This window comes from Lampris incognitus, chromosome 5 (genome assembly GCF_029633865.1).
Source record: "Lampris incognitus isolate fLamInc1 chromosome 5, fLamInc1.hap2, whole genome shotgun sequence".
Classification (NCBI taxonomy): domain Eukaryota; kingdom Metazoa; phylum Chordata; class Actinopteri; order Lampriformes; family Lampridae; genus Lampris; species Lampris incognitus.
In genome coordinates this window covers 44,232,142-44,246,992 of record NC_079215.1, presented here as the reverse complement: position 1 = coordinate 44,246,992, position 14,851 = coordinate 44,232,142, and the positions used below count along the sequence as shown (strand labels likewise).

Sequence of the window (14,851 nt, the reverse complement as noted above, 5' to 3'; positions counted from 1 at the left end):
GATTTTATTTGATGTCACAACCTCTGGGATAGTCACAGCAAAATTGCTGGGGTTTTTTTTGTTGTTTTGTTGTTTTCAAATTCATTGTAAGTGGAAACTCATCCTGGCTTGTATCTTACCACCCTTCCTTCAGGAACAGGAGGTGCAGTCAACTTCTTCTACCCCTAAAGGGCAACCCTCCTTCAAGAGGAGTGCACAGCTTTCACCCTCCACTGATCATGTCTGCTCCCTTTCCCTTCCCGTGCTTGATAAGCCAATGCATTTCAGCAGTGCTAAAGAAGTGGTCAAGGCAAACATTTGTGGAGCCCCAGACATTCTCAGAACGATCCGGAACAACCCCCATCTGGGCTTCCTTTACAGCAAATCAGAAATGCCGAGGTCTACAAATGAGTACAACCCATATAAACACAAGTATGCATGAAAACTTAATTGTTTATGTCAAACACAAGTGAAGCTTTTCCCAAAGCCTTCAAAGCATGATGCTGACTGAATCTTCTCTTTCTTTCAGTGTTGTTATTGGTTTAATGTATATGAATACTTTATTTCTCCCTCAGGACTGTATTGTTTAAGGATGTCGACATGCAGGATTATACCACCATCAGTCCACATGGCGTGATGACAGTGGTCAATTATGAAAATGAATTTGTGCCCCTGGATCGCTGGGAGCATGAGTACCACTGCTATAACAGGCTTTGCAGCATCCCTTACTTTGCTCTGTCCAGGAAAAGGAATGCTTTCCACATTTGGCGCACAAATGTTCGCTCCAAAAAGTTTGGCATGAACAAGGATTCCCTGCAGGAGCATTTGTTTATTGTCAATGAGGTGTGTGTGTGTGTGTGTGTGTGTGTGAGTGAGAGAGAGAGAGAGAGAGCAAGAGAGAGACAGCTTGGGCAGATTAATTCTACAGAAGGCCAAGAACCTATGCTTTCTGACAGTGAAATTCAAAAATTTAATTTCTCTAGTGGTGGCACGGTGGCGCAGTGGTTAGTGTGGTCGCCTCACAGCATGAAGGTCGTGGGTTCGAACCCCGGGGTAGTCGAACCTTGGGGATCATCCCAGGTCATCCTCTGTGTGGAGTTTGCATGTTCTCCCTGTGTCTGCGTGGGTTTCCTGCGGGTGCTCCGGTTTCCTTCCACAGTCCAAAGACATGTAGCTCAGGTGAATCGGCCGTACTAAATTGTCCCTAGGTGGGAATGTGTGTGTGTGTGTGTGTGTGTGTGTGTGTGTGTGTGTGTGTGTGTGTGTGTGTGTGGGCCCTGTGAAGGCCTGGCTGCCTGTCCAGGGTGTCTCCCCACCTGCTGCCCAATGACTGCTGTGATAGGCTCCAGCATCCCCGCGACACTGAGAGCAGGATAAGCGGTTCGGATGATGAATGAATGAATGAATGCATCTATTTATATGAATACTTTATTCACAACCTTCACTTTTTTCAAATATTGTGCTTTGTTGAATGCCCATGTCTCCTACAGTCTCTACGTCCTGTGCTGATTGACATCAAGGCAATGTGCAGTCGGATCAACGAGTTAGACCTGTGTGATGTGGAGAAAAATCACACCTACACACTGGAGGAGTTTCAGGAAGCCCAAGGCAAACATCTTAAGGAGGTGTGACACTGAATTTTAACATTATTAGATTGGCAATACTCAGAGAACAAACTAGAATGCAGGTCAAAAAAACCCCAAAACACACGAAACTGTGTATGTTTTTACTTGTCTCGCCCTCAATATTTAATTCCCATTTGTAATTGGTAGGTGTCAGCCCGCCTGGTGGACTTTCGGGACCTTGTGAAAGAGTTGGCCATGTGTGCATGTCGCACTGTCATGCTGGAAGCTGGATACATACCTGATTACCAGAACCTAGCTGACCCAAGTACAAAAACCCAGCCATAAAAAGAACACACAACATCAAAACAATAGTAACCACTAACAGCAATCAGTGTCTGTATGTCTTCATGTGCTTGTGTGTTTACCTGTGTGTGTGTGTGTGTGTGTGTGTGTAGAGAAACCACAAAAGTTGAGCTGTATGGCGAAGATCCTCAAGAAAAACCTTTGTAGACGCCTCAGCTGGTATGTAGTTCTTTCTTTCTTCCTGTGTTTACTCTTTTTTTTCTCCGTCTCAATGGTTGTCCTAATACAGAAATTTCTTTGTTTCTTTAGCCAGTCAGTAATAAAAAACGAACAAACTTCTTGATCTCCCATCTGCACAGCTTTGTTCGCCTGGCTGACTACATGGTTGTTGACACCATGCACATCCTAATGGTGAACTCACTGGCTAAGCTGATGTCTGTCCTCCAGGAACATGTAAGCCACACACCCAGCCACCTTGTCATCCAGAGCTGGGGTCAGCCTGAGGCAACCACTGACCGTATGGAGGAAGCGAACAACAGGAAGGTTGGATGATATGGGCTTTGCTCTCTAGATTTTTACTGGTCGCGTCCGGGTAGCATAGCGGTCTATTCTGTTGCTTACCAACATGGGGATTGCCGGTTCAAATCCCCGTGTTACTTTCGGCTTGGTCGGGCATCCCCACAGACACAATTGCCCATGTCTGTGGGTGGGAAGCTGGATGTGGGTGTGTCCTGGTCGCTGCACTAGCGCCTCCCCTGGTTGGTCAGGGCACCTGTTCGGGGGGAAGGGGAACTAGGGGGTATGGCGTGATCCTCCCACGTGCTACATCCCCCTGGGGAAACTCCTCACTGTCAGGTGAAAAGAAGCGGCTACTGACTCCACATGTACTGGAGGTGGTATATTGTAGTCTGCAGCCCTCCTCGGATTGGCAGAGGGTGTGGAGCAGCAACCGGGATGGCTCAGAAGAGTGAGGTAATTGGCCAGGTACAACTGGGGAGAAAAAGGGGGGAAATTCCAAAAAAAAAAAAGTTCTCACTGGTAGATCCTTACTCTGCTTTTGTCATTGTAAATTATCATATACTTATTGGTTAACCTGTGTGTGTGTGTGTGTGTGTGTGTGTGCGTGTGCGTGTGCGTGTGCGCATGTGTGTGTGTGTGCGTGCGCACATATTATAACAGTCCCTCAGCTCAGATAGCTCCCCTGTTGTACCAATGTTTGTGTCTGAGCTCATACTGGATATGCATGCTCTCAGTTATCAACCCTCGGAGGACAACTTTAAGGTTTGTGACCTTGCACATTTGTCACAATCTCATATCTGTTAAGCTATTAGTGCCCTTTTCTAATGCCCACATTGTTGTGTTAATGTTCTGTGTGCATGTGTGTGTGTATGTGTGTGTGTGTGTGTTTGTGTGTGTGTGCTACAGGACACGATAGAGGAGTTCATCCTGCAGTTCCAGGAGACAGTGTTGTCGGTTCATCCACTTGTGTCAGATCCTTATTTTGACCCATTCACTCAGCCTATTATCTTCAAAAAGGTTCTAAAATACATCACCACCCCCTTATTGTTGGCCTAATGTTCACCATCAAACTGATTTTTTGGAATTGCTCAAGATGTGTCGTGTTCAAAATGCATTGTGAAAACTAGCAAGTCATGAAATATAAATCTAATTGTAGGTACTTTAAAGTTAATGATTTGTGATTTGTGATCTGAAATATAGTATATATATATACATAGTATACCAAAACCAAAAAAAATGCCTGTGTGTGTGTGTGTGTGCGCGCGCGCACATGCATGCATGCACATATGTGTGTACCCATGCGCTTACATGTATTTTATCATGTTATCCCTTCCAGGCAGAGGAGAAGACATGTGGAGATGGTCCCTGTCTGGAATCAGTGCTAAATAATGATAATCAACTTCAGAACATTATCCGAAACATTAAGGTCAGTAGACAGATAGCACTCAGTTTGCTCACTCTCTATATATTTTTTTTCAAATTTTGTTATCTGGTAGACAAAAGAAAAAAGAAAAAAAATCTTAAAACTCTGTCCTGACAGGGTCATGTTTTATGCATAGACCCCTGACCTGATGTGTGGTTCTTTGTTTTTCTCTCCTGCAGCAGTCATTCCAGTTCGCCTTTGACTCGGCTCAAGTTTACGCTCACATTTTTGAGCATTTCCGACTGTTCTACAAGGAGAATGAGAGTCTGGATTTGGACATGTTGCGACAGCAAGATCACGGTACTGTTTTCGAGAAGACCGCTATCATCATCAATTGAGTCAGATACCCCTTTCAATGACACAATCTTGGCTAGTGCTGGTGCTGATGCTGGGCTGGGGGACCTATTTAAAAAAAAAAAAACAGCCCACGTATGTGGGAGTTCCCTAGCAGAAAACAGAAGTTGATTAGGGAGTAGTTTTGGTATTCACTTTGGTCGTTTCTCTTTTAGTCAAACCTCAGAACTCTCCTCGCTGCTCTGATTGTATATGCTCCTCACTGCTCACACTGCTTCTTGTTTTGGAGGTTTCGGCTTTTCTTTTTTTTTTAATTAAATACACGGTGTCTGCTCCTTAAAAGTCTTAATATGTCTTGAATTCAGTCTTACAAGTGCAAGGCCTTAAAAGTCATTAAATTGCCTTAAATTTGAATTGATGATGCATTAATGTCAACACTGACATATATAGTATGTGCTTTTATGTTAGTGTTGAGTTCTGCAGCAGAATCAAAATTTTGATTGCCAATATAATCCTCTATGCTGAACCTAGCCCCGCTACACTTACTTGTTGAGGGAAATGTACAAATGTCAAACAGTAATGACCCAATGTGTCAAAAAAAATATTGTCACCTATTTATTAAGTTTATGGAGCTGGCTGTACTAGAACAAATATGTATACATACCCATCTCAACAAATTATGGTCCCTTTGTGTGCCCCTGTGGCACAGTGGTGCAGTGGTTAGCATGGTTGCCTAACAGCAAGAAGGTCCTGGGTTTGAGCCCAGGGGTAGTCCAACCTTGGGGATCGTCCCGGGTCATCCTCTGTGTGGAGTTTGCATGTTCTCACCGTGTCTGCGTGGGTTTCCTGTGGGGGCTCCGGTTTCTTCCCACAGTCCAAAGACATGTAGGTCAGGTGAATCGGCCATACTAAATTGTGTCGGCCCTGTGATGGACTGGCGGCCTGTCCAGGGTGTCTCCCTGCCTGCCACCCAATGACTGCTGGGATAGGCTCCAGCATTCTGTGACCCTGAGAGCAGGATAAGCTGTTTGGTTAATTGATGGAATGGATGGATGTGTGCCCCTCCCCATTTGTAAAAAAAATAATCCTAGAATTGCTCCAGCTTGCACTGCCACCTGTTGACTGAAACCTTCTGACATGATTTGTCCTAAAATCAGTCTTTAGTTTCTTTATATTTGGTCTTAAAAAGTATTAAATGAAACGTTCTGATACCTTCAAACACACTGTCAATAGATTTCATTAAGTTGTGTAGCCTTCATACACCTTTGTCGTGTTACAGATTCTTGGACATTGAGAAAGGTTTGTGGACATAGTTTATGAGAGAAAAAACAAAAACAAAACAAAAATGAAACACGTTGCCTGTGTTCAAGCTTTGACTGCTGGGACTAGGTCTATGTCTTTCTCATCTTGAGCACTCACAAGGATCAGGATTGCAGTGTCCAAGTTATGATAGTGCGACAAAAAGTCAGCACCCATGGCTTAAGGTTGACAAATATCGACCGTTCCCCATCTGCAGGTGTGTCGTTTTTTGGAGACAACTTGGAGAAATACCACCGTGAATATAAAGAGGCTCTGTCCATTGCAGACAAGAGACACCTAGGCCTGCTGTTGGTGGACACAACGCAGCTTAAAAGCAAGCTCACCCCGTCCCCCCTACGCTGTCTGGAGGTCAGGACATGTGTGAATGCAAACACACCTACACAGTTGTTATCTAAACATATTTTTATGACCTTAACTAATGTTACATTTAATTTTAATCAGTGTACATTGGAAAAGGTGCATTTTTCAGGTTAGTACAAGGTTTTAATAAAATACTGATTTTAATCAGAATCGGAAACACTGTTATTTCATTTCATGCACTTATGCACATGAAATGAAACGAAACATCACTTCCCCCAGCCCACAGCAATGCAACACAAAGACAAAAACACATATCCAAGCTACAAGAACACATACTACGTATGTCCGTACTAACACATATATCTAATCTAAAAAAATAAAAAAAATAAAATAAAAAAAAAGAAATCACTGTCCAGGAGAACGAACGCCAGCCAGGATGACTGTCGGAACTGCCGGTCTGCATGGGCTAGCAGTTAGCTTAGCCCTGCTTCTGCGTCCTGTCAGACCACCCTTGATGTTTCCTCTTCGGGTGCAGCTCCGGTCAGGGCCGTGGTCCTTGGGCCCACAGGATGCAGCAGACCAGGCTCCCTCAGCCTATCCAATGCAAGCTCTCCCAGCCAGATTCAGACAAACAAGTATTATTGTGAAATATTAACAGTAGGAGTGCCATATTTCCAGTGCCAGAAATATCATTTGATTTGTTTTAACTGTTTTAGCACGTTCTCTCAGGCACCGAGCACAGACAATTTTCAGTAGGTTGAGTTCACAAGACTCTATATTGATGTCTAACTAGCTCGCAATCCTTGCTAATATTGCTAGCAAACTGTTTAAAAACAGACCAACTGACAGACTGACTGACTGATGATAATTCACTGACTGTCCAATCGAATCAATATTAGATTATGTAAATTATTTGCAGAAGTAGATTGGTTTTCTGTAATGCTTTAATTATACTAGGAGAGTTCCCCTATGGCCTTTAGTCAGTATTTTAAAAGCAACAGCTGTTCTCACCTTTTAGGTAATGTTACATTCAAACCTTCTGTTAAAAAAAAAAGAAGACTGAAGATTATAAAATATGATTTTAACTGGACCAGATCTTTAAGCAGAACAAAAGACTAACACTTCATGGCAGTTTTAATCAAAATGAGACCTGCAGGCAGTTATTAACAGGGTCCAAGCCCCTTGCACAAGTTGCACCCAGAGGCCCGGAGTCCATGCAAGTCAAACCTGCAGGCCCAAGAGCCCCATGCAAGTCACGAGCCGACAGCAGCACAGATGGGGGCTAAGGAGGAGGTTTAACATTGTTTGAGGAGTGATGTTAAGCAGCTGCAGCACGAATGTCATATATCATTTGTATTGGTACAAGGATAGTGTGCAAGTGCAGCAAAGTGTCACGCAGTATATGTATGGTACAAGTTTCAATAATAAGGCCAATAGGTTTTGTGAATTAATAAATCGATCTTATATAGCGCTTTTCTAGTACTCAAAGTCGCTTTACAATAAATGGAGTGAAACAAGACAACAGATGAACATAACACAGACATACAGGGGTGGATGAGAAGGGGGGTTACGAGAGGGAGAGGCGGTAGCCACAGACGACGCCAGCAGTACTCTCCGACTTTGACAGATATAAAGGGAAAGAAAAACAAACATCATGTCAAGTGTTTGAAGGTGGAGCTGTCATTGTAATTTTTTTAGGGTTAGTTTTATGCAGATTGGTCTTACAATCTAAGTCGAGTTTGAAAAAGTAGGCTTTGCGTATTTTTTAATTTTGTGGAAAGCACTGCCTAGGGGCTCTTTGGCACCAAATTTTGTACTGAGCCTCAGTCAGACATGGGAAACTACTGAGCTGAGATTCATGTTAATAGGATAGGACTGATTGTTGCCGAGATATGCAGCGCTACAACCTAGAGGAAGTTGTTCCTTTATAACGTTAGCATTTTTTGGATTATCAAAATTATTTTAATAAATTTCGATCCTTAGGGTCCATAGATGTCTGCGGGTGGGAAGCCGGATGTGGGTATGTGTCCTGGTCGCTGCACTAGCGCCTCCTCTGGTTGGTCAGGGCACCTGTTCGGGGGGAGGGGGAACTGGGGGGATTGGCGTGATCCTCCCATGCACTATGTCCCCCGTTGAAACTCCTCACTGTCAGGTGAAAAGAAGCAGCCGGCGAATCCACATGTATCAAAGGAGGCATGTGGGAGTCTGCAGCCCTCCCCGGATCAGCAGAAAGGGTAGAGCAGCGACCGGGATGGCTAGGAAGAGTGGGGTAATTGGACGGATACAATTGAGGAGAAAAAGGGGGACACCCCCCCCCCACACACACACACATACAAAAAAACCCAAAAATTTTTTTTTGATGATGACAGTTCATAGACTCTAGGTACAAAGTTTTGGATGCATCGGACTTGCAGCCAAGAAGGAGTTCGAAAAAAGTAGGTTTTACATATTTCTCAGTTTTGTGAAAAAGTGCCACTTAGTAGCCGATTGATGCCAAATTTTGCTCAGAGCCTCAAGTGAACATGCGAAAGTACAAAGCTGAATTTCTTATTAATATGATTGATGGTAGAAGTAAATTAATGAAGACAGCGATTTTGGGAACTACACCAACAAAGCACAAGAGAGGCCGACCAAAAAGGCAGTATCATGATGACATCAAAGAATGGCTTAGTCTGAAAATATCGGAGGCAACAAGATCAGCTCAGGACAGCGAGAACTGGAGGAGACTTGTTTGGCAAGCATGTCATCCTGATGGTGCTGGCAACCCTCGCTAATGAGGAAGCCTTGAAGAAGAAGGATTGATTGTTGCTGAGATTTTTTTTTAATTTAAAAAAAATATATTTTATTTTATGTTTTTATTATTTTTAATAAATTTTTTATTTTTATTTTTTTACATTTTTAATTTTTTTTTTATTGTTGCCGAGATATGCAGCACTTCCTCTTTTGACTGCAACCTAGAGGAAGTTGTTCCTTTACAACTTTAATATTTTTTGGATTATGAAAATTATTTTAAATTTTGGTGATGAGGGTCCATAGATTCTAGGTGCAAACTTTCGTGCAGATCGGATATATAGCCTAGGAGGAGTTTGAAAAAGCAGGTTTCACATATTTGGCAAAAATTAAATATAAAAAAAAAATCAGCAGAAGTGGGCGTGGCCTACATCTGGAGATTCATCTCAATTCAGGGAACACGTGTATGTAATGTTTTTGAATGTGCGATGTACAATGTGGGAGTTACTGGCTAAAACATGTGCACACTGATTATAGTGCCTGCTGGTGGACATGTGTCGTTTTTGGTGTATGATGTGTGCACCATTATACCTCCCCTGAAAATTTCACGTATATAACACTGATGGACTGGCGGGCTGTCCAGGTTGTCTCCCAGCCTGCTGCCAATGATTGCTGGGATAGGCTCCGGCATTCCCACGACCCTGAGAGCAGGATAAGCGTTTTGGATAGTGGATGGCTTGTGTTTGCTGCAGTGCCACATTTATCGATGGGAGAATAATGATAATAACAATAATAATAAGAGTTTGACCAACCAATCTACATGTGTTTTGTGGACTTGGAAAAGGCTTACGACCGTGTATCCCGGGCACTCTGTGGGGGGTACTACAGGAGTATGGGGTACCGGGGCAATTGCTACAAGCCATCTGGTCCTTGTATAACCAAAGTGAGAGCTGTGTCCGCATTCTTGGCACAAAGTCAAACATGTTTTCGGTGGGTGTCGGACTATGCCCAGGTTGTCCCTTGTCTCCGATTCTCTTTGTAATATTCATGGACAGAATCTCAAGTTGCAACCAAAGTGAGGAGTGTGTGCATTTTGGGAACCTCAGACTTGCATCTCTGCTCTTTGCAGATAATGTGGTTTTGTTGGCTTCATCAGAGCACAACCTCCAGTGTGCACTGGGGTGGTTTGCAGCTGAGTGTGACATGGCTGGGATAAGAGTCAGCACCTCCAAGCCTGAGGCCACGGTTCTCTACTGAAAAATGGTGGATTGCTCCCTCTGGGTTGGGGATGAGTTGTTGCCTCAAGAGAAGGAGTTCAAGTATCTCGGGGTTTTGTTCACGAGTGAGGGCAGGATGGAGCGGGAGATTGAAAGGCGGATTGGTGCAACATCAGCAGTAATGCAGACGTTGTAGCAGACTGTTGTGGTGAAGAAGGAGCTGAGCCAGAAGGCAAAGCTCTCAATTTACCAGTCAACATTCATTCCAACCCTCACCTATGGTCATGAGCTTTGGGTAGTGACCGGAAGGGTGAGATCGCGGATACAAGTGGCTGAAATGAGTTACCTCCATAGGGTGTCTGGGCTCAGCCTTAGCAATAGGACATCTGGAGGGAGCTTGGAGTAGAGCTGCTGCTCCTTTGCGTCGAAAGGAGCCAGTTGAGGTGGTTCGGGCATCTGACCCCGGGGTAGACCCAGAACTCGCTGGAGGGACTACATGTCCAATCTGGCCTGGGAACACCTTGGGATCCCCCAGGAGGAGGCTGGAGGGCGTTGCTGGGGAGAGGGACGTCTGGAGTGCCCTACTTAGCTTGCTGCCACCGCGACTTGACCCCGGAGAAGTGGCAGATGATGAGTGAATTAATTAATTAGTAATAATAATAATAATAATGATAATAATTTGAACAATTGCAATAGGTGCCCCAACACCACTGGTACTGGGAGCCACACTGCTTTGCAACGCGTGGCCCCCAGTCCCCTCGGCTTGGACCCCTAATAAAGTACTACAAAAAAAATCTGATGAACTAAATAACATGGCAATGACCATTATAAAATGAAGCTATCAATTCACTGATTGCAAAATTTCTCCAAGTACTGCCTCCTTTAGTTACCTTTGCTATGTTCAATGGACTTTCAAGATTAGCTCCACTACTATAACTTTAATGTCACTTCGACAAGTTTTAAGCCGATGTATAAATGTATCTTTGAAGGTTTCTTTCTCAAGTTGAAAGTGAGGTCTTCCACAAAGTTTAATCTGTTTAAAGCACCGCAGATAGGATTCAGGTTTGGGAAAGGAATAAAAAGTTATATTGTCCTCTAGTTTCTCTGATGGAGCAAATGTCTTTAACAGATAAACCAACAACACCTGGTCAACATTTCCCTTTCTTTTAGCTATATTTTTTTTATTAATCTAGTGTTATTTAATTGTGTGTTGCATCAAAGCTGCTCTCCATTTCTCCTAGTGAGGCATCTGATGTTTGAGGACATTTGCTAAGTGCTGATTGGTGGGTTGTTGTGTCAGTCAGTATTTTGCAAGTCGTCAAAAATTCCAAAGGTTAAATACTTAAGTATTTCGCATTAAACAAGTGGGGAAATCCCCCTTTCACTATTGTTTGAATAGCTCAGACAAGATGGAAATGTGACTTCTTTTCAAGCTCCTCTTAATTTCAACCCTAATGTCCCTGGCGTGCTTCTCCATCCCAGACCATCAATGACATACTTCCCTTACTGGCTAAGAGGAAGTTGGATGCCATAATCACTGAGGCACAAGATGCCCAGTTAAAACTGGAGTCCACCCCCTCTTCTACCACTGAATATATCGACTCCCTCACCTTTCTGGATGAGATACAGGAGAGGGTAAGCAAAGCACATATTTATATTTAGTTGTTTGTTTTTTTTGGCCCTGTGATGGCCTAGCAGTCTGTCCAGGGTGTCTCACTGCCTGCCGCCCAGAGATTGCTGGGATAGGCTCCAGGATCCCCACAACCTTGAGAGCAGGAGAGCAGGATAAGCGGTTTGGATAGTGGAATGGATAATGAATGTTTTTGCACCAGTCAAAGGAAGTAAAAATAAATATTGTTGTTAACATTTCTTTAATTATATTCTTTTTTCTCTCCTCTCCTTGATCCAGACTGAGGTGCTCCAAGAACAGCAGGAGACAGTATGCCAAATGTACAAGCTGATTGAAATGTACTCCGTGCCCACACCACTGGAGGACATTGTGATGTTTTCCACCCTACGGTCATCTGTCACCTCTGTACAAAACGTCATTGAAAAGGCTGTGAATGAGAGGGATTCTAACATCAACAAGTTCTGCACCTCGCTGCAGAGTGACATCGAGAAGCTGAACAGCGAAGTCAGTGAAGTCATGCAAAAGGCAAAGGTACATCACAGGCTTTGTGAATCTATAACAAAGCATTTGTTCTCTGTTATGGAAGCTAATAATTCCATTTGTTTTGTATTTGTGAAACACATTATACTACATTCATCTCGATTAAGTCATTTATATCTGTTAGATGTTCTTTATAGTTCCAAATGTTATGGAGCCCTATTATGAATCCTGTTGTTCCAAATACATGAGTCATCTGCTTGCTTGCTGCCAGTCTCTCTTTGTATTGTTCCTATCTCTTATCATGTACCATCTGTTGAAAGCAGAGAAACCAATATACCGTATATGTATATATTTGTGGAAGATAACATGGGCAACAATATTGCAGGCTAACAATCTGATCATCTAGTTTTGAAAAAATACAGGCAGGGGATGAGTGTGGGTCCTGCAAGCATCTTTTTTTATGCTAAGCCCTGTCTTTCCATGTGTATCCATGTGTAGTGTCTCTCCTTCCACCATGGCTAATCTTTTTGAGGATTTGTATTGGCAGGACAGTCAGATCTTGGACATAAATGTGGACCGCTCCAAATTGCGTCTTCTGTTGGGAGAGATCCAAATTTCCATAGATGAGCTGCAGGCACAGGCCTCCACCTATAACTTCTACCAGAAGAATTTCAAGGTACTGGAACACAAAGTGGATGCCAATGCTTTTTACAATGAGCTACAATATTTCCATCACAGTCAAACAAGGTTTAGCCGGGCGCCCGGGTAGCGTAGCAGTCTATTCCATTGCCTACCAACACAGGGATCGCCAGTTCGAATCCCCGTGTTATCTCCGGATTGGTCAGGTGTCCCTACAGACACAATTGGTCGTGTCTGTGGGCGTCCAAAGGAGTTGAATCAAGTGCAACTGGACTTGGTATATATCCGTGAAGACGTTTCACCTCTCATCCAAGAGGCTTCCTCAGTTCGTGCCTTTCTGAGTAGACCAAGCTAGTCTGACTGGCTGTTGATGAAACTCAGTATTTATCTACTAGGAGCCATTGTCAGAGCTATTGATATGCGTGGCTCTTCGTGATCAGATGTTTACCGACGCCCGTCGCTAACAGAGCCATAGATATGTGTGGCTCTTTTGTGTACCGATGTTATGGCCGAGCCCGTCGTTATCGGAGCTATTGATATGCGTGGCTCTCCTGTGCTCCGATGTCGAGCCGCGCCCGTCGCCATCGGAGCTATTGATTTGCATTTGTATAGCAGCGACGGTCGTTGGGGGTGTTAGTTTCAACTTCATTATTCAGTGGTCATGAGTCGTTGGAGCCGTTAGTGACCGACTGTTGTTCTTGGAGGCTAGGCTTCGTGAGTCCTGGGTAGAGATGAAAGGACGGCATTGTAAGTGGGAGATAGGTGGTGTCACAGACCTCCTCCTCTGTTGAGGGATGGTTTTTCCAGTTTTGCATAGATGGCTTCCTTCACCCCTCTTTCAAATCATCTACGTATCTTCTCTGTCCAAAATGTGTACGTTGCTGTCCTCGAAGGAGTGCGTCTTCTCCTTTAGGTGCAGATAGACTGCTGAGTCTTGTCCTGAGGAGTTTGGCCTTCTGTGTTGGGCCATCCGTTTGTGTAGTGGTTGTTTGGTTTCTCCTACGCATAGGTCAGTGCAATCCTCATCGCATTGTACGGCATACACCAGATTGCTTTTCTGGGTGTGTGGTACACGGTCTTTGGGAGGAACCAGTCTTTGTCGGAGTGTGTTGCTGGGTTTGAAGTATACCGTGATGCGGTATTTGTTGAAAATTCTCCTGAGTTTCTCGGAGACCCCAGAAACGTACGGGATGACTGTGCTATTCCTTCTGTTCCTTTTCTCCTCCTCGCTCACCTGGTTGGTCTTTTTAGAACGTGTTGCAGTTTTCACAAAGGTCCAACTGGGGTAGCCGCAGGTTTTTAAAGCTCCCTTCAGGTGTTTGTGTTCTTCTCGTTGGGCCTGAGTGCTGCTGGGCACATTGTCAGCTCTGTGTTGCAACGTTCTGATGATGCTCAGTTTGTGTTCCAGCGGGTGGTGTGTGTGTTACTTTCTATGGGGTGATTGGATTTGAGTTGTATTTAGTCAGAGATTTTTGTTTAGTTTAAGTACAAACTTGTGAAAGTTATTTCGTTTACATGTAGTTAAATTGTAACATTGTTTGAATTGTTAGTTACATAAGTGAATCTGAGTATTGATAATAATAATGAGATTTATTCCAGTTCCGATTGTATGTGATTTCTGTGTGCTTGATAAGGACTTTTATTGCGAAATTCTATTGGCGAGAAATGCGTGCATCCGGGGTCTCAGTTAGGGAGCTGCTGTGATTGGCTGATTTACGTTCTGGGGGTGACGTCAAGAAAGTTAATACAGCTTCAGAGTGGGGACTCTTTTGTATGACGGGACAAGGACGGACTGGTGAGTGATTGCAAGAGTGAGTGAGTTATATTGTGTGTTAGCTTTGAGTTGAGGGTACTTGAATGATGTATGTTTGTATTTTGTGTGTTTTCTTTTTCAAGGTTCGTAACCTGTTGGTTAAAAATAAAGAAATTTTCGACCATTGAGTGACGTCCTGTTCATCCTCGCCTCAGCTGCGGGGCTTGTTTGAGAGTTAGCAGCACAGTGTGAGCCGAAAAGTAGATAATGGTCTGTGTGTGTAGGTTTCCTGTAAACCCCAATGTGGAGGCTCCTGTCTTTCCCAATGTGGACGTCACAGTCCAAGAAGGGCAAACTGTTGTTCTTTACGTCTTCCCTTGTGAACTTAATGTTCTTGTCCACTGATGTGTGTGGTAAACGCTTGCGCCTCTTGTGTTTGGATTTTGACCCATGTGTCGTCCACATACCTGAACCAGTGGCTCGGAGGTGTTCCTCTGAAGGAGTTCAGGGCCCTGTGTTCTACCTCTTCCATATATAGGTTGGCCACAATGGGCGATACTGGTGAGCCCATAACACAGCCATGTTCCTGTCTGTAAAACTGGCCCCTGAATTGGAAATATGAAGTGTTCAGGCAAAGGTCCAGTAGTTGACAAATCTGGTCTGGGCTGAGGTTGGTCCTATTGTGGAGAGTGTCGTCCT

At 43.9% G+C, this 14,851-nt stretch overlaps 1 protein-coding gene across 1 annotated transcript in view; it reads left to right on the top strand.

The window, feature by feature from the left end:
- The first annotated feature begins 256 nt into the window (after positions 1-256).
- dnah6 (dynein, axonemal, heavy chain 6) overlaps positions 257-14,851 on the top strand; it is a 197,577-nt gene continuing 182,982 nt past the window's right edge. The window contains exons 1-14 of the mRNA XM_056280529.1: positions 257-411; positions 555-822; positions 1,470-1,604; positions 1,752-1,869; positions 2,000-2,066; positions 2,207-2,390; positions 3,027-3,128; positions 3,273-3,383; positions 3,703-3,792; positions 3,969-4,089; positions 5,600-5,751; positions 11,133-11,285; positions 11,560-11,811; positions 12,308-12,436. Of these exons, the coding sequence (XP_056136504.1) occupies positions 257-411; positions 555-822; positions 1,470-1,604; positions 1,752-1,869; positions 2,000-2,066; positions 2,207-2,390; positions 3,027-3,128; positions 3,273-3,383; positions 3,703-3,792; positions 3,969-4,089; positions 5,600-5,751; positions 11,133-11,285; positions 11,560-11,811; positions 12,308-12,436 (2,037 nt within the window). The remainder of the gene's footprint in view (positions 412-554; positions 823-1,469; positions 1,605-1,751; positions 1,870-1,999; positions 2,067-2,206; positions 2,391-3,026; positions 3,129-3,272; positions 3,384-3,702; positions 3,793-3,968; positions 4,090-5,599; positions 5,752-11,132; positions 11,286-11,559; positions 11,812-12,307; positions 12,437-14,851) is intronic.